Below are 22651 nucleotides of genomic sequence, written 5' to 3' on the forward strand. Positions count from 1 at the left end.
ATATCTCTAACAAATTATTGAGTCTCAGTATTTTGGGAATCCCCCAAATTTGCAGCTTGTGTCAGAAGTGAGGGTGGTCTTGTGTTTAGAGACTGTGCCCTAACTCCTCACAAAAAGTACACTGAAAATCCAAATAAACTCTGATAGCTGAGGAAGGAAGAAAAAAACAGAAAGATACTCATCTCATTTTATAATGCTTACAAAACCTTGATACCAAACTGTGAGACAAGAACAAGAAATGGTAATTCTAGACCAATCTAATTTAAAAATATAGATGTAAAACTCTTAAAAATATTAGTAAATTAAGTGGCATATCAAAAAAATAATACCTCATAATCATACATGTTTATTCCAGTAATGTGAAAGTGGTTCAATCTAAGGGGAAAAAAATCAATTCATTATTAAAATGGGGGGGGGACACCCCATATGTGTTAGTCATGAATACTTTTCATTTGCAAGTTAACTATGGCTATGGTTTTTCCAGTGGTCATGTATGGATGTGAGAGTTGGACTGTGAAGAAAGCTGAGTGCTGAAGAATTGATGCTTTTGAACTGTGGTGTTGGAGAAGACTCTTGGGAGTCCCTTGGACTGCAAGGAGATCCAACCAGTCCATTCTGAAGGAGATCAGCCCTGGGATTTCTCTGGAGGGATTGATGCTAAAGCTGAAACTCCAGTACTTTGGCCACCTCATGCGAAGAGTTGACTCATTGGAAAAGACTCTGATGCTGGGAGGGATTGGGAGCAGGAGGAAGAAGGGACGACAGAGGATGAGATGGCTGGATGGCATCACTGACTTGATGGACATGAGTCTGAGTGAACTCCGGGAGTTGGTGATGGACAGGGAGGCCTAGCGTGCTGCGATTCATGGGGTCACAAAGAGTAGGACACGACTGAGTGACTGAACTGAACTGAACTGATGGCCATATGACTTGGTTTAATCAATAAATTTCAACAAAAATCATTAATTTTCTAATATGGCAGCACCAAACACCCTTATGAATTTCACTACTGATTTTACTATATGTTTGTTGAGAATATTGCTCCCTTGTGTCAGATAAGATCCATGTACTGAATGGAATCTTCAAACTCCCTGAAATTATATTTCAGAAGCAGTTTTTAAACATATGGTCTAACAAGAATCTACACCAGGATCATGTAGAGTGGTAATTACACAAATATTTATAAAACCTATTACAGATTTGCTGGATCAGAAATCTCTTGAGTTCAGAATTTACATGTTTAGCAAATTCATGATAAAACTACATAAAAACATTACAAAGTCTATGACCCCAAGAAGATTAAGAACTACCAACATTTAACTTTTGTGAAAGCAAATGATACTTCTTCTTACATCTACACAGGTGATCCTAAAAGTAACTGTACTGTCTCACCCCAGGTACCTACTTTTATCACAAAACAATCTTCTTATAAAGACCCAGGAGATACTCAAAAATTAGTACTGGGATTAGCTGTGCTTCCCTAAACAACTACTTTGTTTTTACCTTATGGACTTAAGTGAATCATGCAGGTAACTTTGCTTTTCTTTGTACTGGTTAATGAGAAATTCAGTCAGGTTTGTGATCCTATGGTATATACTTTGTGTACTAATCTTATGGCTGGTTTCATTTTTCCTGTTACTAGTTTCCTATAACCATCTTCTTCATTTACTCTTCCCTCTGAGGGAAGAGTGGGCAAATAAACAAATATGGAAGAAACACAGAAAGGACATGTAAATCTTTTCTTGACTATGACATGAAGACTCATCAGTTCAGTTCAGTTCAGTCACTCAGTTGTGTCCGACTTCTTGCGACCCCATGAATCGCAGCATGCCAGGCCTCCCTGTCCATCACCAACTCCCGGAGTTCACCCAGACTCACGTCCATCGAGTCAGTGATGCCATCCAGCCATCTCATCAGCTGTCATCCCCTTCTCCTCCTGCCCCCAATCCCTCCCAGCATCAGAGTCTTTTCCAACGAGTCAACTCTTTGCATGAGGTGGCCAAAGTACTGGAGTTTCAGCTTTAGCATCATTCCTTCCAAAGAAATCCCAGGGCTGATCTCCTTCAGAATGGACTGGTTGGATCTCCTTGCAGTCCAAGGGACTCTCAAGAGTCTTCTCCAACACCACAGTTCAAAAGCATCAATTCTTCGGCGCTAAGCCTTCTCACAGTCCAACTCTCACATCTATACATGACCACAGGAAAAACCATAGCCTTGACTAGACGAACCTTTGTTGGCAAAGTAATGTCTCTGCTTTTCAATATGCTATCTAGGTTGGTCATAACTTTCCTACCTAGGAGTAACTGTCTTTTAATTTCATGGCTGCAGTCACCATCTGCAGTGATTTTGGAGCCCAGAAAAATAAAGTCTGACACTGTTTCCCCATCTATTTTCCATGAAGTGATGGGACCAGATGCCATGATCTTGTTTTCTGAATGTTGAGCTTTAAGCCAACTTTTTCACTCTCCTTTTTCACTTTCATCAAGAGGCTTTTTAGTTCCTCTTCACTTTCTGCCATAAGGGTGGTGTCATAATACCCTCTTAAAAAGAGAGTATTTTATAATGTCAACTAAGTCTATTTCCATAGGCAATTCTGACAACTTATAAAATGAAACATAGTACAAATCCTGCAATTAAAAATCAAAAAGGTACAGAAGACTAAACAGGTATCTGAGATAAACACTGGTTAAACACTGGTTAGGCTCTGAAATCTATCAGTGATGGCAAAATGACAGGAAAATTTATCAGCAAAAAGACAGGAAACAGTCTCCTATTTGATGAAACATACAAGATTAACTACAGAAACATTTCCATCTAATACTCAGTTAAAGGAGGAATTAAATAATTGAATTTTCCTATCAAGCTTTTATAGTAGATTCCAAAAATGATGCTCAAGTAGTTCCTTGACCTATTCTCTGTCAAACTGAAGAGCACATCATTAAATCATAGCCAAGCATCAGACACCAAACCTACTATCTACGAAAGATATTAATAAGCAAAAACACCTTCAAACTATGAACTCTGATTTATGAATGTTTCCGAGGTCTAACTAAGGGCTGCCTCACCTTTACTGATGTGCTACAAGTCTCTTCTGCTTTAATTCTTTCATTACACTCAGAATAGCTATTAAGTCTAGGATTCTCTCACCCACTGGCTCTTTTACACCAACAGGATTTCAACATTTGCCAAAACCCAGTCCCTCTATCCTTCATTTCTTACAACACAACTAATTCCCTCAGATGGGTCATGGAGAAGCCGATGGGGGATAACTAGAAGAATTTACCAGGCAGAGAAAGCAACCATGGCAAAGATCCCACAGTAGAAGCATGTCTGATATATTCAAGGTAGAGAAAAGTAAGGACAGAGGAGAGAGTAGATGAGGTCAGAGAAGCAACACAGAGCTGGATCTTATAGGGTCTTGAAGGCCATTGTAAAAGTTTGGCTTCTATTGTAAGTGAGATGGGGAACCATTAAAGATTCTGAGCAAGAAGTGACACGAATTGATTTATATTTTTAAATCTCCTGATTGCTATGTTGAGAATACATTATAAGAGGCAAGTGTTACAGCTGTGTATAGGAGGCAAAGTTAGAAATACCAGTGATACAGACCAGGGTGGCAGCAGTGGAGGTGGGGAGTAGCAGTTAGATTTGTATGTTTTAAAGGTAGTGGTAACAAGATTTCCTGACCGCAGGTATCTGAGATGAGAGAAGGAAATAAAGCATGACTCAGGTTTTTGTCTGATAAATTTGTATACTGGGACCCACAAAATGGGAGGCCACCCTATTGGCCCAGACCACATCTAAAATCTAAACCTAAATCAGCCTGCACACATGGTAAACATCTCACAGTCAAGAAAATATAATGCCAATCACAATCCTTCAACTCAGCTTTATCTAGCTAACCTTATCTAAAAAAATAGCACCAGCTTACCTCAAAATGAAATCCCTGACCTCCTAGTCAATCATGCCTTGTTTCTGTATTGCCTCTTCTAATGTTATATAAAACTCGCTCCTCCATAAAAATCCTTCAGGAAGAGTACTCCACTGCTTGTTAGGAACTCGAATCCACTGATTATTTTCCTTTGACTGAAGGACATCAAACTCCTTAGTAAACTGTTTTAGTTTTGTGATTTGACATGTCCAAGAAATATGGCATTGCCATCAACTGAAATGGAAAAGACTGCAGATATAAAGGCTTAAGGAAAGCTCAGGAGGTCAGACAGTTACATTTGACATGTCTATCAAACAGTCTTTTGAAGATGTTGACTAGGCAGCTCAATAAGTAAATATAGAATTTAAAAGAAAGATCAGGCCAGCAAAGAAAAATTTGAAAGTCATCAAGAGTACATTTAAAAACAGAAAGTTTTTAAAAGTTGCTACTGGATGAGATCACAAAGGGAGTAAATATAAAGAACCAGGCCTGAGTCCTTATGTACTTAATATTAAGAGTTGGCAGAAGAGTAAGAACTAGGAAAGGAAAAAGAAAGCAACAGAGAGGTGGCAAGAAAATAAAGAGGGTAGTATTCTGTAAACCGACTTTTTATTGTTCAGTCACTAAGCTGTGTCTGACTGTTTGGGATGCCATGGACTGCAGCATGCCTGGCTCCTCTGTCCTCTACTATCTCCCTGAGTTTGCTCAAATTCATGTCCATTGAGTCAGTGATGCTATGTAACCATCTCATCCTCTGCAGCCCTCTTCGCCTTTTGCCTTCAATCTTTCCCAGCATCATGGTCTTTTCCAATGAGTTGGCTCTTTGCAGCAGGTGGTCAAAGTACTGGAGCTTCAGCTTCAGCAACAGTCCTTCCAATGAATATTCAGGGCTGGTTTCCTTTAGGATTGACAGTTTTGATCTCCTTGCAGTCCAAGGAACTCTCTAGACTTTTCCAGCACCACATTCGAAAGATGGGGGAGGTGCCAAAGGTTTGACAGGAAAGATATGAAATAGACATCTAGGAAAGTGGAAGAATAAACGACTATGGAAGTGTAGTGTGATTGGGCTCTATTATAGTTTGTGGTTATGCATTTAAAGTGAAAGTAGCAGGTGTGGATCTTTTTCTCCTGCAACATTCAACTGCATAGAGGCTGGCACTGAAAGGTGAAGAGATGGATTGAACCCAGGTGTGGTTTTCCCCAGTGAAACAGGAGAGGAGCAAAGGAGTCAAAGTGTATTTCAGGGAGTGATTATAATGACTGAATAAAAAACTTAGGCTGGGAAGGTAAGGGGAAGAGAAAAGACAAGATGATGAAAGACAGAGACCTGTGCTTCCAACCAGGATGCAATAACAAGTGCCAGACTTCCCCTCCTGCCTAAACGACTGGAAAGCCAAAGGGCAGTACAGGACAGTATTTCCTGAAAAGGTACACAAATGGGGGTGAGCCCTACAAATGCCCAAGCATGCTACCTATGAGTAGAGTTTTCAGGACTGAGCATAACCAGAGGGAACCCAAAGAGCCTGGTGGTTTTACTAAGATTCGGAGACAGAGTTCAGAGTTTGGGGAGGCCAAAGTGATGAAAATGTGTGGCACAGAGTATCAAAAAAAGGAATCGTACAGACAGGGAGCTCTGGAGATATGCAGAGGAGTCCCTTCAAGCCTCTGACTATTAAATATTGACCCATACGTGTGAGTGAGAAAACTATCAAAGTCTGGGGAAACAACTGTTTGAAAGAAACAGAACAATCACCAGAGTCCACACAGACCTAGTAATAGGTCACATTTCCACCAGCTAGAGTGGAAACACTCCTTAACATGCCAGCTATCTAGCAGTCTTCAGAAAACTACTCCATCTATAATGATACCAATGTACCCCTACCTTCAGTGTTGTTCAGACCCACTCTAACAAAACTCATCAATAAAAGCAAGCTTTAGAAAGATCAAACTGATTTCAAGTAACTTAACTATGTCATAGCCAAACCTAAAAATATTTAAAGGAAATTTTAAAACTCCAGTTCCTAAAACATAAAACTCACAATGTCTGGAATCCAATCAAAAATAATTAAGCAGGTCAATGTTATTCAGCAGCCAGGATGGGAGGGGAGTTTAGGGGGGAACGGATACATGTATATATATGGCTGAGTCCCTTTGCCGCTATAACTGTCACAACATCATTAACTGGCTATGCATGGACTGTAGCCTACCAGGCTCCTCTGTCCATGGAATTGTCCAGGCAAGAATACTGGAGTGGGTTGCCATTTCTTCCTCCAGGGGATCTTCCCAACTCAGGGACTGAACCTGCATCTCTTGTTTCTCCTGCACTGGCAGGCGATTCTTTACCACTGAGCCACCTACTCCGATATAAAAAAAAAAGTTAAAAAAAAATTATCAAGCAGACAAGAAGCAGGGAAATATAAACCCACGATCAGGAGAAAAACCAAACCACAGAACCTGATCCAGAAATGACATGGATGACAGCTTCAGTAGACAGTGATGTTAAACCAGCTATTATACACGTACTCCACACATTTACAAGAAGATAGTAGAAAGCGTGAACATCACAAAAACAAAAGATGTTTTCAAACAAGTATCAGGGAGGATAAATTAGGAATCTGGGATTAACATATACATACTTACTATAAATAAAACAGATACCAACAAGGACCTACTTTATAATACAAGGAATTATACTGAATATTTTGTAACCTATAAGGGAAAAGAATCTGAAAAAGTATGTGTGTGTGTGTGTGTGTGTATAACTGAATCACCTGTAACTAAAGCAACATGGTAAACCAACTATACTTCAATAAATAAATAAAATTTAAAATGAAAAGAATATCAGTGAGCAGTGAGAGAACCTCAAATGTCCTCACCTAATATAACCAGAATCTTGGGGTACAGAGAATATTTGAAGAAATAAAGGCCAAAATGTTTCCTAATTTGGTGCAAACTATAAACCCACAGACTTAAGACATTAAACAATAAGGTAGAATCAGTGAGTTGGAGACTGTAGTGGAGCTGAATTATCAGAATAGGAGCACTAGACTGAGTTAGAAAAACAGAAAAAGGTAAAAGTACATACGATGCTTGACACTGTAATGAAAACAATTTCCCTGGTGGTCCAGTAGCCAAGACCCCATACTCCCAACTGCAGGGGCCTGGGCTTGATCCCTGCTCAGGGATCTAGAACCCGCATGCCACTACTAAGACCTCACACAACCAAATAAATAAAAAAACAAATATAAGGCATGTGGCTACACAAGCCAATAAATCTTGTATTTGTGATAAATGTCGTACAAAAGAGCATTTCCTTTTACCTTCAAATAGTCTCCTTTACATTTCCATGGGTAGCTCAAACATTTAAGATCTGTGGAAAAAAATATGAGTTCAGCTATTTTTACCCTCTATCATTTAACTTCAATATAGATCACTCCCATCACTGTGATCATTTTACTTTAAATATCTGATTGCTAATCATGTGTTCGATTCTGAATACTTACAAATATTAATTCATTTAATTTTTACAACTACCCTGTGTGTTAGGTGACACTTAGAGGTGAGAAAACTGTACACTGCAACCTGAGATTGGGTCAGATCACTTCCCTCAGGTTACAAGCACGAAGTGCAGAGCAAGGGGCCAAGTCCAAGCAGTTTAGTTCTGTCACATTCTTAAACATTCCCTGGATCCTTCCTGGAAGAGGACTGGTGGGACTTCTAAACTATGGGTCAGATTCAGCCCTTGGCTTCATCTCATCAGGCTTATAAATTGAAGGGAAAAGAAAATCTATGAATATAAAAATTTAGTGGCAATTATCTAGAAGCCACAAGGTGAAAGCATCAATACATAAAAGACATATTTCTCTTTAAACCTGCTGGGGGAGTAGGACACTATTTTCCAAAAAGTTAAAATTTTTTTCCCAATGAAATGAAAAATTTGACATTATGCTCCCCTTTAAATCTTTTATATTTCTTTTGACCCATAAATGGGGAGTCAAAAAAAAGAAAAAAGGCTTTTAGGTTTCTTCTAGAGGCAAAAAAAAAAATTTTTTACACAAATTCTGATGATGCCTATATTTTTAAAAACCCAAACAACTAATTTTAAGGAAGAAAAAATAACTACTAATTAAAGAGTGTGAACTTATTGGGGTTCTTTATCATTTATTATTACACTTAATTCATTCAACAAACATCTGAGTGCCTACTGTAGAAGAATTATGCTAGTCACTGGGACACATAAATGAAAGGTTCTCAAGTAATTCACTTGCTAGTACAGTGTCTGTGACTTTAATGAATGGCTGGTGGGATCACTGATCACAGAAGAAATGGCAGGAGAATAACTCATTTGAATTGGAAGGTTTGTAAGTGGTGATGCATTTTGGATGTTGTCCAATAAAAGCAAATGCTGAAGTTATAATTCTTCATGTTCTTTTTTCCTGTGTTCTCCCTTCTTTATTTTAAATAAGATAAAAACTTATCTACTACTGAACTGCTTTTTACTTAAGATCTCTCCCTGAGGGCTAAGGGGGGGAAAAATCAGTGTAAAGTTTCTCACAATTAGAACACAGAGAATAAAAACACTAAAATAAAGATGAAAAGAAAAACAGGGGAGCAAAGGTTCAGCTCCCTTTCCCCGCTCTACTCAGTACAAAGAATCAGGATCTCTTAATACAGCATGTTGGCTGCCCAGACTCACATTACGTACATTCAGCTTTACCTGAAAAACACTGCCTAGTAGAATAATCAGTTCTAAAACAGATTGACAATGAAGTTCCACAATCTCATATTTTTAGCCCTGTTGGTTGTTTCAAAGAAACAAACAAGCATTAGAAAATAAATTACAGAAAAAATAAATAAATTTTTGTAGTGCCCTGGAGTGGGTGGAGGTGTTACAGGTCAGAAATGAAAGATGCTTTATAGATCTGTCTAGAATATATCATCGCTTTAAAAATCTGCACGCCTCCCATTGAAATTCACAACTGCTTTTTCAAGCAATGAGTTCAACTACAATCCCATGTTATTTAATCCCAACAAAGAGTAGATGTGTAACTGCTTATGCACAAATATAAAATTTGTATCATGCTAAGAAGTAGGAATGCTTCAGTAAACACAACAAAAACAGAAAACCCCACTGGCTTGCAAAATGTTTTAAAAGTAACAGAGTCAGATTTTCAAAAATCTAGTTGGCTATGCCAGGTTTTTAGTGGCGGCACACAGGATCTTCCATCTTCGTTGTGGCATTCAGGTCCCTTAGCGGTAGCATGCAAACTCTTAGCTGCAGCATATGGGATTTAGTTCCCTAACCAGGGACTGAATTCAAGCCCCCTGTACTGGGAGCACAGTCTTAGTCACTGGATCACCAGGGAAGTCCCAACAGAGTCATTTTTAAATTACTCACTTACTTTCCAATAAAATAATACAAACACTGACCTATTAGTTTGCCCTGAAAATGTCCTAAAATCCTAATACAACATATAAGACAAAACATACATACCCTCATCAAATTGTGCAAACAATATCACAACATTTTATGATGATGTCAAACATTGTATATTTAGAAGGAAACAAAGAATGTAATTATTATTGCTATAGGTCTTCTTGCTACATCTTCATGGATGACAAAAATATAAGAAAAGTTAAGGAGAAGTTGTAACCAAGACAAGAAATAACATTCACACAACTGATAGCAATTATTTTTTGTCACCTGTATTCCTTCAAGCCTGTAACATTTGTACCACAATACAAGGAGCTTAGTTGTTTAATGTTTGTATTTGTTCTCTCTTTGAAGTTCCTGGTTTAGAATTCCTTGGCGGTCCAGTGGTTAGGACTCGCTGCTTCCACTGTAAAAGGCAATGGATTCGATCCCAGGTCAGGGAACTAAGATCCTGCATGCCACGCAGTGTGGCCAAAAAAAAAAGTTCCCAGTGTATTGAATGTGGATTATATCCAATGATGGCCTTCTAATAACTTTCAAAAGGAAACAAATCAGTATATTTTAGGGCTTTTGTGTAAATCATGAGGCTAGCTATTTGAATGTGTGGGTTCCCATAACATCTACAAGCCACTATTGCTCTCAGTTATGTGATCTGAAACCACATTTGCAATCCCCATTAACCAAAAGAACCACAAAACTACAGTATGTATTTGAGTACTGGCAATTCTCACTATGTTCCAGCCACACCACCCTTTTAAAGGTGTTACTCAAATATTCCAAGCTCACCACCGCACCTCAGACCTTCGCCTAGAAAGCAGATCATTCAGGTCTAGGGTCAGTGTCACCTCAGAGAGGCCTTCTCAAGCCTACCTAAGGAAAATGCCCTTCCCTTTTCCTTTCTGCAAATCCAGAGCCAAGATCTAAAGCCAGTAAAACAGCTACTTTGATTAGCTATAAGAATGAAATTTTAATTCAGACTAAACAGTACTTTTTTTTTGGCCACATTACTCGTCTTATGGGATCTTAGTTCTCTGACCAGGTGTCAAACCCAGCCCCCACCCCACCCCCACCGACAGTGGAAGCACAGGGTTCTAAATAGTACTTGGGGAAACAAAAACCCAGAAAGCTCTGGGATCTGGCTGAAATGTCATCAAATAGCAGGGAAAGACAATTCAATAGAACGTAACTGAAAGCTATATTTACAGGAAAAATGACTTTCTGTTGTAAATAAGGAAGCAAAATATTGGCACCGTCTTCTGAGCACTCTTGATTATACTCTTTTCATCACAGACCTCATTACTATAAAAACCACCACTTTAATAAATAAAGTGTTACTTATTCCTTTAGTGTCAGTATTTACACATTAGAAATATAAGCTCCAAAGAACTGGGGACCTTGTCTATCATATTCACTACTGTGTTACTGACACTTAAAATAGTATGCAACAGAGAGGAGATACTAATGTATTTGTGGAATGAACAAGCCCAGTACGGATCAAATATCCTTGATATTACCTTTATGTATTCCAAGTATAATGACCTATGTTTTAACCTGAGCTGTAACTTGTTCCTTTTCAGAGCCTATCAGGCACCAGTCACAACCACAACTGGGCACTGTTTTCTCTTTGGCTCTGTCCTTTCAGTCTTTCTGGAGTTATTTCTCCACTCTTCTCCAGTAGCATATTGGGTACCTGTTGACCTGGGGAGTTCATTTTTCAGTGTTATATCTTTTTGTCTTTTCATACTGTTCATGGGGTTTTCAAGGCAAGAATACTGAAGTGGTTTGCCATTCCCTTCTCCAGTGGACTACGTTTTTTTCGAACTCTGACTACGCCAAAGCCTTTGACTGTGTAGAACACAACAAACTGTGGAAAATTCTTAAGGAGATGGGAATACCAGACCACTTTACCCGCCTCCTGAGAACTCTGTATGCAGGTCAAGAAGCAACAGTCAGAACCAGACATGGGACAATGGATTGGTTCCAAATTGCGAATGGAATTTGGACAAGGAATACACGACAAGGCTGTATATCGTCACTCTGCTTATTTAACTTATATGTAGAGTACATCATGAGAAATGTTGGCCTGGATGAAGCACAAGCTGGAATCAGATTGCTGGGAGAAATATAAATAACTTCAGATATGCAGATGACACCACCCTTATGGCAGAAAGTGAAGAGTAAATCAAGAGCCTCTTGATGAAAGTGAAAGAGGAGAGTGAAAAAAGCTGGCTTAAAACTCAACATTCAGAAAACTAAGATCATGGCATCCAGTCCCATCATTTCATGGCAAACAGATGGGGAAACGATAGAAACAGGGACAGATTTTATCTTCTTGGGCTCCAAAATCACTGCAGATGGTGACTGCAGTTGTGAAATTAAAAGACACTTGCTCCTTGGAAGAAAAGCTATGACCAACCTAGACAGCATATTAAAAAGCAGAGACAGAACTGATTCATTGGAAAAGACCCTGATGCTGGGAAAAATTGAAGGCAGGAGGAGAAGGGGATGACAGAGCATGAGATGGTTTGGATGGCATCACTAACTCAATGGACATGAGTCTGAGCAAACTCCCAGAGACAGTGATGGACAAGGAAGCCTGGAGTGCTGCAGGCCATGGGGTCACAAAGAGTCAGACAAGAACTGAAGTGAACAGAACTGATTAGGCACCAACTTACTATATACACTACACCAAGGCAGGAGCCGTGACTTTCTATAATATAACTAGGTTCACTAGGACCCTTGCAAAATACCTAATAAGAAACACCTGTCTTTGTCTCATTTTTCTCTATCCACCGGCTGGATGTCTAACGTCCTCTTGAAATCTCACTGCAACCTAAAGTTCCTCTCTTCTAATCCATTGATAAATAATGGATCTCTCACAGTTTATCTTAAACTGTCATTTCCCATGAGTAGCTTTAAGCAATATATCACCTCCAGATTATGTAACTGCTCACTCACTTATTTTCACAAAACATGAAAGATTTCCACACTTTTATAGTAAGTATCACATAAAATAAGTATACGATTTAGTCTTCTATTCCCACTCCCACCCCTACCCTTGGCCAATATATGCAGCCTTGACTTGGTTGGCCAATATATGCACCCCTGAATTGGTTTTCTCCCTCAGCTGTGAGTGTCAAATGTAACCAGGTCTCTAGGTCAGGCCACTGGAGTGAAGGACAGTTGCCCTAACGATCACATTCCCCTTAGATGCTCATTCAAAAGGGCAATTTCCATCAACCCAATGAAAAGTTAGGATCTAAATAAGGCTCTCGTTTATGTTTAAATAGACATTAAAAAATAATTCCAGTTGTGTATCTTAATCACATTCACTGACATTATTCAAATCTGGGTATCACATTCATATTCTCTGCCAAACATGTTCTACCAAAGTTTCCCCCGATCATCACCAACAAAAAGTCTACCTTTCTTCAAAATCCAGTTCCAATACTTTCTAAATAAAACTTTTCTTGATCATCACACTAGAAGTGATCTCCTCTGTCTATGAGAGACCAATCCAACACATGGTAACACTTCTAAAGTTCTTGCCTTAAAACCTTTAATATCTGGTTAATTCCCTAAGACCATGAACACTGTTTTCCATTATCTTTATATCCTGGTGCCTTGCACATGAGTCTATAAAATTATTTTAATGAAAATTAATTCTATACGCACTTTGAACCACTCCTTTGTATTTCCATTTTCTTTCCTCTCAAAGAGTAAGAAAGTTTCCACTGAAAAAAGTAGTGCTTCACATTTCATTTGTAAGTTTGGACTGTCTTGTGCGTTGCTTTTACTCTTCTACTCCCTTCTCTCCCCCTCTCTCTAGATCTAATTAGAAGGAAATAAAGCCAGAAATTCCTCCCTTTAACCAACCAACGGTCATTTACTGAGCCATCTACAATGCATGGATACTGCACTGGACTTCTCTTTTCAGTCAACTATCACTCATTTATGGAACACCTACCATGAGTAAGTTGGCTTAAAGTTTAACATTCAGAAAACTAAGATCATGACATCTGGTCCCATCACTTCCTGGCAAATAGATGAGGAAACAGTGTCAGACTTTATTTTTTGGGGCTCCAAAATCACTGCAGATGGTGACTGCAGCCATGAAATAAAAAGATGCTTACTCCTTGGAAGGAAAGTTATGACCAACCTAGACAGCATATTAAAAAGCAGAGACATTACTTTGCCAACAAAGGTCCGTCTAGTCAAGGCTATGGTTTTTCCAGTGGTCATGTATGGATGTGAGAGTTGGACCATAAAGAAAGCTGAGCGCTGAAGAATTGATGCTTTTGAACTATGGTGTTGGAGAAGACTCTTGAGAGTCCCTTGGACTGCAAGGAGATCCAACCAGTCCATCCTAAAGGAAATCAGTCCTGAATATTCATTGGAAGGACTGATGTTGAAGCTGAAAGTCCAATAATTTGGCCACCTGATGCAAAGAGCTGACTCATTTGAAAAGACCCTGAGGCTGGGAAAGATTGAAGGTGACAGAGAAGGGGACGGCATCACCAACTCAATGTACGTGAGTTTGAGTAAACTACGGGTGTTGGTGATGGACAGGGAGGCCTGGCGTGCTGCAGTCCATGGAGTCACGAAGAGTCAGACACAACTGAGCAACTGAACTGAAATGAAGCATGAATAATCACCACACTAAATGGTTAAAAGCATCAACAAATATAAAGTCCCTACACTAACAGTGCTTACAATCCAGAAAGGGAGTTAAGATACACAAACAGATCCTGTAACTAACATAAAAGGCAAAACGTAAATGCTCGAAGATACTGATGCAGTGCTATGGTCATGCAGAGTAGGCAACAACTAATTCCAAATGAGAGCTCTCAGAAAAAAGGAACTATCTGGGCTGAGTCTTGATGACTTAAATAGGATTTTAACAGGTTGGTGGTGGGGCGGGGGGGGGGCGGTGGATATTCCTAACACAAGAAACAGCAAACATAAAAAGTCTTGAAGACTCTGGTACAATAATAAACCAAAAAGTAACCAGCAAGGAGGGAGGGAAGGAATGTATGTGTATGTGTGCGCTCCTGCAAGGCCATGCACATGTGGGAGGAAGGGGGAGAGAGGGGAAGGAGAAGGAGAGAGAAATTAAGGAGAAGACCTCACTAGAAAGATCTCGAATAATTTGAACTATCAAAGGTATATGAGCAGGAAACTGATACAGTCAGCACTGTGCTTTGTCCTAGCTCTCAGATCAGAGTTAAGAGATAAAAATAGTGAAATCATGGGAGTTAAGACTTCTGGGCGGTGGGGAGGGTGGAGAGGAAGGTACAAAAATAGAGAAACGATGGAGACTAAATCCCGCGAAATAATTATATTGGGAAAGGAGAGAAGGGAGGTCGGTGAAAAACACAAGAGAGGTGAGGATAAAGAAGATTGAAACAACGTAACAGGGAACTGGCTGCTAAGTCCTGGTGGGAAAACATAAGCTGATTAAGAACAAGCGGAAGGAGGCAATGGAGCAGGTGCCTTGGAAAAGAGGAGAACATAGGGGAAACTAGGAAACGTTGTGTTATTGACCAAAGAAGTTAAGGGCATTCAAATGGCTACATAATGTGCTAAGAACTGAATAGTTTTGTTAGGTTTAACAAAAAATATTTGAACAGCTATTCGGAGTAAGATGCATGATGCATGCTCAGTCGCTTCAGTCTGTTCCAACTCTGTGACCACATGGACTGTAGCCCACCAGGCTCTTCTGTCCATGGGATTGTTCAGGCAATAATGTTGGAGTGGGTTGCCATTTCCTCCTGCAGGGGATCTTCCCGACTCAGGGACTGAACACAAGGCACTTGTGTCTTCTGCATTGGCAGGTAGATTCTTTACCACTGAGCCACCTGGCAAGCCCATAGAAAAGTGAAGTCACTCAGTTGTGTCCAACTCTTTGCGACCCTATGGACAGCAGGCTCCTCTGTCCATGGGATGTTCTAGGCAAGAGTACTGTGGGTTGCCATTTCCTTCTCCAGGGAATCTACCCGACCCAGGGATCGAACCCAGGTCTCCCGCATTGTAGACAGATGCTTTACCGTCTGAGCCACCAGGCAAGCCCATAAGCAACTGGTAATTGCATATGTCAAAATGTACAACACAAAACCTTTGTATATCCAAAAGAGTTCTAAAATCCAGCAAAGGTCTACTTGCTTTAGTGAATACATTATTAATACAATCAAATTCCAATATGAAAAAAGTAGGTGATTTCTACTGCATTAGGTTCTTACTTTTAAGTTTCATAACAAAGTTCTGAATCATGTTATCTTTCATAACATATTAGCTATCCCTCCAAACTCTTCATTCACAAATTCAATAAACTTAACTTCTTACTGGTACACAGGAAGAGGGCATTATTTTTCAGCAGAACACTAAAGGCCTCCCTTCAGGGTTGATGACATTACTCATCATTCTTCAGATACAGCTGTTTACCTGATAGTCAAATTCTAACTGTATTCTCTTCTAGGCCACACTTCTCAATTTTGACCATCAGTTCAGTTCAGTTGCTCAGTCGTGTCCGACTCTTTGCAACCCCATGAACCGCATAAGACATGGTAATTCTGTCAAATATGCTCTGATGAAATCTAATTGCACCATGTCCAAGGCATCTGTCTAGTGAACCAGCCTACTAAACCTGTTAAAAAAGGAAATGAGGCTAACTTGGCCATTCCCTAGCCAGATCGATGACTATTGAAGGTATTACCAAACTTGAATTTATTTATTGATCTATTTATATTTTAATTGAAGTACAGTTGATTTACAACGCTGTGTTAATTTCTGCTGTACAGCAAAGTGATTCAGTTATACATATATATATATAAACAATCTTTTCATGTTTTTTCCACTGTGGTTTATCACAGGATATTAAATATAGTTCCTTGTGGTATATAGTAAGCAGCACCTTGTTGTTTATCCATTCTATTTTCTATATATACAGTAGTTTGCATCTGCTAATCCCAAACTCCCAGTCCATCCCTTCCCCCCAACCTCCTCCAGACTTTAATTCAAATGACCCTACGAATTCTGGTAAGGGTCTCCCTGCCATTTCTCCAAAACAAATTTCCTACTTTTTCATTAACTATTTCTAAAGGCATAAATACAGGACAATCCCTCCATCCATACACACACTTCAATGAGGAGAGAAAAAAAAGAAAAAAAAGTTTTCTGACCAATGTGAATAAGGAAACTTTTGGTGATACAGATAAAAGAATCAAATGTCTACTTATAATATCCATTGTTAGTTGTATGTATTTAAAAAACACATACTACATAAAATATTGAGAAATTCTTTTCCCCCCTTTTCAACATTTCACTAAATAATTGAAAATTTTCAAGTGTATCTGTCATCTTTTCATATTCACTAGAGACTGTGACTTTTACCAGTTTTGTCAAAACATTATCACTTTCCTTTTATTTATAAAAGTTATTTGAGTTACAGAACTGCTCAAATTATGATCTTTTTAACCTAAGTCTTAAGCACCTATTTCTATACATTCAGGTGTCATTTTCAGTTTATAGGTGGGTGTGTGCTATACATATAGATTGATAATCTCTACAAGGTAATGACTTAAGAGTATTGAATGAAGGAGCTTCAGACTTATATCTCCTCCAAACAATGCTTTGTAAGGCTTTGTGTGGAGTAGAATAAAGTGACTCACTCTTTTCTGAGACACAAATCCGGAAGGAAAAAAGACTTTGCTTTATATCCACATTATCAGTAAGTCAAAAATTCACAATTACTTCTTAAACACGTTTCAATTAATAACATACACTATTGGTTATGTAAATGCATGGATACATTAACAGGAGTCTTTGCAAGTTAAAGTTTTCTTTCTGAATTAATATATTAGAACTTTGCTATACTGCTATAAAAGTAGTGAGTTACTCAACTCCCATGAACTTGTTTTCTTAGAGAAACAGCAGAGGTAACTGTAGTAATTTATGTGTATTGCATACCAGTTAAGATCCAGTCGCTGTTTTAAGATTATATATATACTAGCTCAATCTTCACAAAGTTCCTATGAAATAAGTGCTATTGATAATTCATTATATTGATGAGGAAACTCGGGAACGGAGAGATTTAGAAACTTGCCCAAAGTCATGGAGCAGAAATTCTAAGTAGCAGAAATTAGGTCTAGTTCTAGGTTCCTCCCTCTTTTAAAAGATGACCCGGGGTTGGGTAGGAGGGGCGGGGCGGGGCGGGGCGGGACGGTGGAGGGGCGTGGCGTGGCCGGGCGGTGTATATGTGTTTGTTAGTTGCTCAGTCGTGTCACTCTTTGCGACCCCGTGGACTGTAGCCCACCAGCCTCCTCTATCCATGGAATTCTCCAGGCAAGAACAGTGGAGTGGGTTGCCATTCCCTTCTACAAAAGACGACATACTGCCTCTAAAATTAGTAAAATTAGAGGGACTAATACAGTTAGTATCCGTAGTCTAAAGAAGACAAGAGTGAGGTTACAGTAAGTTTTAATATATTTTCTATTCTCTATCAACACTGTCTGAAGGCCTAATTGAGGGAGAAGTAGCTCATCTACTACCCCCATTTCAGTAATACTTTTAAGGTATAAAGTATTGCCTACTACAAACATACCATAGAAGAAACTAGTGTCATGTCTTCCTCTTTCTCCTCTCAACTTTGTAACTGATGGTAGAGAATCTGCCTTTCTGGGCCTAGATCCCCCTTGCTATCCCAAATACATAAAACTAACTTTAACGGTTGTCTTTGATAAGGCAACTTTCCTAAGCCCTAAAACAACGGCAGTGCTTCCACTATAGTCATCTGGTTGTGTGGTGTAATGGGGTTGGGGAACAGTTTCCTAAGTTAAAAAGGTAAAAATACGAACTCAAGAAAGGAAGAACAGAAGGGAACGTGTAGCCTGCAGTTAAGGGAGGGAGTGGGGCTACAGGCGCTGCCGTCTGACTTGGAAATCCGCGCAGACAGAATGAGAAGAGAAACTGAGGCGGTGGGGGTCCAAGTCATTAAAACCTGTTAACAACATTTTCTGGGATTTTCTCTTTTTTTTTCTTATGCGTCTCAAGACTCGCGCTTCAGAAGAAACTGAGACCCTAAGGACACTAACTGACCGATCCGTCAGGACACGGCATCACCTTTCTTCCGGGGTCCCGGGCCAGCGCTGGCCCCTTGAGACCACTGCCCGCCGTAAGCCCTTGGCCGGGCCTTTCATCCACCAGGCAACCGGCAGCAGGGACAACCAGGGCCTCTCGACCCCAAGGCCGGAGAACCGCGTTCCACTCCTCGGCGGCTGCCTCCCCGTCTTCCCTTCCGGTAGACAACCCCTGAACACTTCCCCATTTCGCCGCTGAACCAGAACCGAGCCATTCCCCAAGAGCTGAACCCACCGCTCCCGGAGTAGAAATCCAAGCCGGACTGAGGGTCTTACCTTTAACAGATTAGACGTCGCCATGTTCCTTCAACTTAGACTCTCGCGAGACCGCGCGAGATTTCGTGGCGCTCCGTGCCAGGCCACTACTGCAGGCCCGAGTTTCCCACCTGGGCCGAGGGGGCCCCGGGCCCGCACTGTGGATAAGGTGGGCGCCGGCGTGCACACAGCGCTGACCTCGTCCCTCACTCCCGGAGCTTCCTCGCTCTTCCCTCCCTACATGGTCACCGGGGCCTCCCCAAACGAGAGAGCTCATGCAAACACTCAGGGAGACGGCAGCGGCGAAAGGTGAGAGGGAACAGGAGCCGACCTGAAATCGGAAGAGGAAGCATCGGCTCCACGAGCCTCCCCACTCCTTCAGATGAGCCTCTGTGGTGGCACCCGCAGAGGCCACTGGCAACGAATTTAGCTCGGTTTGGGACCGGCCGCTCTGGTTCGGCGGCCGCGTCACGTGACGCGGCGGGCGGGGCCGCGCTCGGGAGCGAGCGTGGGAGCCTGAAAGCGTCGTGGGCCGAGATCACGCCGCGAGGGCAGGGGGACGCCCTCTGCTGGCAGGAGTATGTGTCTTCCGCCGCCGAGTGCTGGGGTGAGGTTACGAAAAAGACATTATCCGGAGTGAAATGCTTGTAATAGCTGTCTTTGAGAACTGGCGCATAGAAGGGACCCAAGAAATATTTGTGTGCATGAATCAATGAATACATGCACGAACGTGTTAACTATTAATATTTCTACTCAAGAGGGCCTGGCACTGAAATAACCTCTAAGAGGTTGATCAGGTATACCAGAACATCCTATACTGTAAGACCCCTAAGCTTTATCCCTTCAGACCTCAAACCACTGGCCAAATAAAGGGAAAGTAATTTATATGTAGAACCTACATGTAATACCTACCTAGTATTGTATTCTACACGTTTCCGAACTGTTCGTTCATACATAATATGTGAGAAATAAGTTAGAGCTATAGAGTAAAATAGAGAAGAGGGATGCAGTTTGCAGTTTTAAACAGCAGGATCCAAGTAGGTCTCACTGAGAAGATGGCATTTGAGCAAAAAGACTTGAAAGCGGTGAGGGAGAATGCCAGGACATATTTGGGAGAAGAGCATTCCCAATAGGGGGGAACACAGGTGGCAAGTTGCCCAGAGTTTCAGAGGAACAGTTAGTTAGAAGGTTAGTGTGTTTAGAGTAGAGAGAAAGAGCAGAAGGCCTTATAGGGCCTTGTAGACCACAGCAAAGACTGGCTCTTATTCTCAGTGAGATGGGCAATCATTGCAGGTTTTTGAACAGAGGAGTTGTATGATCAGATTCCCATTTCAACGTGATTGGTCTGTAGTGAATCCAATGAGAAGGGTAATTTAGAAAACTTTAGTATTATCTCATTCGATGGACACAATCATGCCACCTAGGTGGCCAACATTTTGCAGTGATTTATTAGAGAGTAATCTAGGCATGATTAAACAATGACTACATGGTAGAACAAGGATTAAGAGCCACTAGGTCTGTAATGTCCTGTCAACATGGGGATGACTCTTAGAGGTCATCTTTGTTCTGCTGCTGCTGCTAAGTTGCTTCAGTCGTGTCCGACTCTGTGCGACCCCATAGATGGCAGCCCACCAGGCTCCCCCATCCCTGGGATTCTCCAGGCAAGAAGAATGGGTTGCCATTCCTTCTCCAATGCATGAAAGTGGAAAGTGAAAGTGAAGTTGCTCAGTCGTGTCCGACTCTTAGCGACCCCATGGACTTCAGCCTACCAGGCTCCTCCATCCATGGGATTTTCCAGGCAGGAGTACTGGAGTGGGGTGCCATTGCCTTCTCCAGTCTTTGTTCTACAGATGAGAAAGTGAAAACTTCTTTCTGGTCAAGGTCACAACTGGGTGGGCCAAAAAGTCTGGTCCAGAATAAACTGTGTATCATTATGGATCCCTTTTCCAGTGACACTGGGTTGTCTTCAACCCTAGTCCAGCTCTACTGCTTTATTTGCAAAGTGTAAGTTGATTAATTTATAACTATGTACCATTAAAAAGTTAGGCAACAAACTGCAATGTAACAGTTGAATTTGTTCATAAATTAATGATCCTTCTTAAAGAATTCATTATTAAGTAATTAAATATCTAATGCCTGTTCCAGTTTCTTGTTATGTACTGAGCACTGGAAATCTAGGATTAAATGAGACAGATAAGACCTCTGTCCTCTTGGAGCTTATAGTCTAATAAGGGAGCTAGATATTAAGCATAGTTACACGAATCAAATGTTTCTGAAATGGAGTTGTGATAAATACTGCAAGGGTAAAATAAAATGTGCAGTTTCGAACATATGGTTTGGAAGGGACTACTATCCTGTACTATTCCTATGATCACACTCTGAACCTTATGACTACTTCTGAATTTTCAGTTTCAAATATCCCACTGTCTAACAAGACATTCCTTTCTCCAAACTTGCTTGCTCTGGCAATCCCATTGCTACAGTCTGACCTCAAATGAGTTCTTCATTCCATTGACCCCACTATTTCCTTGTTCTCTATCATTCCCTCCTTTTTCACTTCCTTCCTCACCCAGTTTAGCTTCTGTAAACCATCATTATTAAAACATTTAAATATTTTATTTATTTAAAGATAGAGAACACAATCACATAACATAAAATTCAGAAGGTACTAAAAGGAATACAGTTAAAAGTAAGCCTCCTTCCCTTTCCTAGGGTAATGTTCTATATTGTGGTAGGTATTTGGTTTATTTAGGTGTATTGTTATTGTGTTGTTTAAACACTAAGCCATGTTCGACTCTTTGTGACCCCGTGGTCTGTAGCCTGTTAGGCTCCTCTGTCCATGGGATTTCCCAGGCAAGAATACTGGAGTGGATTGCCACTTCCTCCTCCAGGGGATCTTCCCAACCCAGGGATCAAAGCCATGTCTCCTGCCTGGCAGGCAGATTTTTACCTCTGTTTATTTGTCAAAACCAGCCCGTGTACCCATTAAGATTTTTGCATTTCATTCAAAAGAAAAAGCAAAACAACATTTGAGTTTAGTTAATGATATTCAGGCTGAAGAATTTAGGGATAACTGAAGTTATGTTTACCATTTGCTTTGAAATGTATCAAAAATAAGATGGATTGATGGTTGCATAGAAGAGTTGACAAAGCAATTATAGTAAAAAACGTTAATGGCAGAATCTGGGATGGATTAACTAGTGTCCTCTATGTAAAATCTTTCAGTTTATCTATATGTTTAACCCTTTTCATAATTAAATGTTGGGAAGTTTTTTGATAGACCTCCCTTCCTTCACAGTCCCTCAGGCAACCATTGTCCCTTACTCAGAAATAACAATTATAAATTTCTTGTGAATCCCTAGGACATTTGCTGCATATATAAACATTCATATGTGTATGTCTTTTCTCTTCCCACAAACGATGGCATACCACTTACACACTTAACATCTTTTTTCCCACTCAGCTGTATGATATAAATCTGAAAAATATATTCGTGTTTATTTTTTCACACTTCCTTATAGAAATCCAAGCAAGACTGGCAGACCATAAAGCATCTGTTAACTACCAGGAAGTTTGGGATTGTTACTTCCAAAATAGGCTCTTGAAGTCCATTTTTAGCACAATAATAAATTCAAAGCTTTTCATTTGTAAGAAGAAAAAGCAAAGCTTTGTACATATAAAGGTGGTGTATGATGCGTAATCAATAAACTCTTAGTTAAGGACTTCCCTGGTGGTCCAGTGGTTGAGTCCACCTTCCAGTGCAGATGATATGGGTTCAATCCCTAGTTGGGGAACTAAGATCGCACGTGCTGCCTGGCAACTAAGCCCTCATGCCGCAACGGCTGAGTGCACTTGCTTTGGAGCTCGTGAGCCACAACTAGAGAGAAGCTCTCATGC

At 40.4% G+C, this 22651-nt stretch overlaps 1 protein-coding gene across 3 annotated transcripts in view; it reads right to left on the bottom strand.

The window, feature by feature from the left end:
• Positions 1-20805, bottom strand: part of CUL5 (cullin 5) — a 128461-nt gene extending 107656 nt beyond the window's left edge. Inside the window, exons 1-2 of one of the 3 annotated variants that reach the window (XM_070384275.1) lie at positions 18776-20805; positions 7252-7301 (exon numbers count right to left, since the gene is read on the bottom strand). Coding sequence is in view for 1 of the 3 variants with exons in the window: in XM_005903800.2 (XP_005903862.1) it covers positions 18776-18799 (24 nt within the window). In the remaining 2 variants the exon portion in view is untranslated. The remainder of the gene's footprint in view (positions 1-7251; positions 7302-18775) is intronic. The other 2 variants (XM_070384276.1, XM_005903800.2) reach the window with 2 other exon arrangements.
• Positions 20806-22651: the final 1846 nt, after the last annotated feature.

Source organism: Bos mutus, chromosome 15 (genome assembly GCF_027580195.1).
Source record: "Bos mutus isolate GX-2022 chromosome 15, NWIPB_WYAK_1.1, whole genome shotgun sequence".
Lineage (NCBI taxonomy): Eukaryota > Metazoa > Chordata > Mammalia > Artiodactyla > Bovidae > Bos > Bos mutus.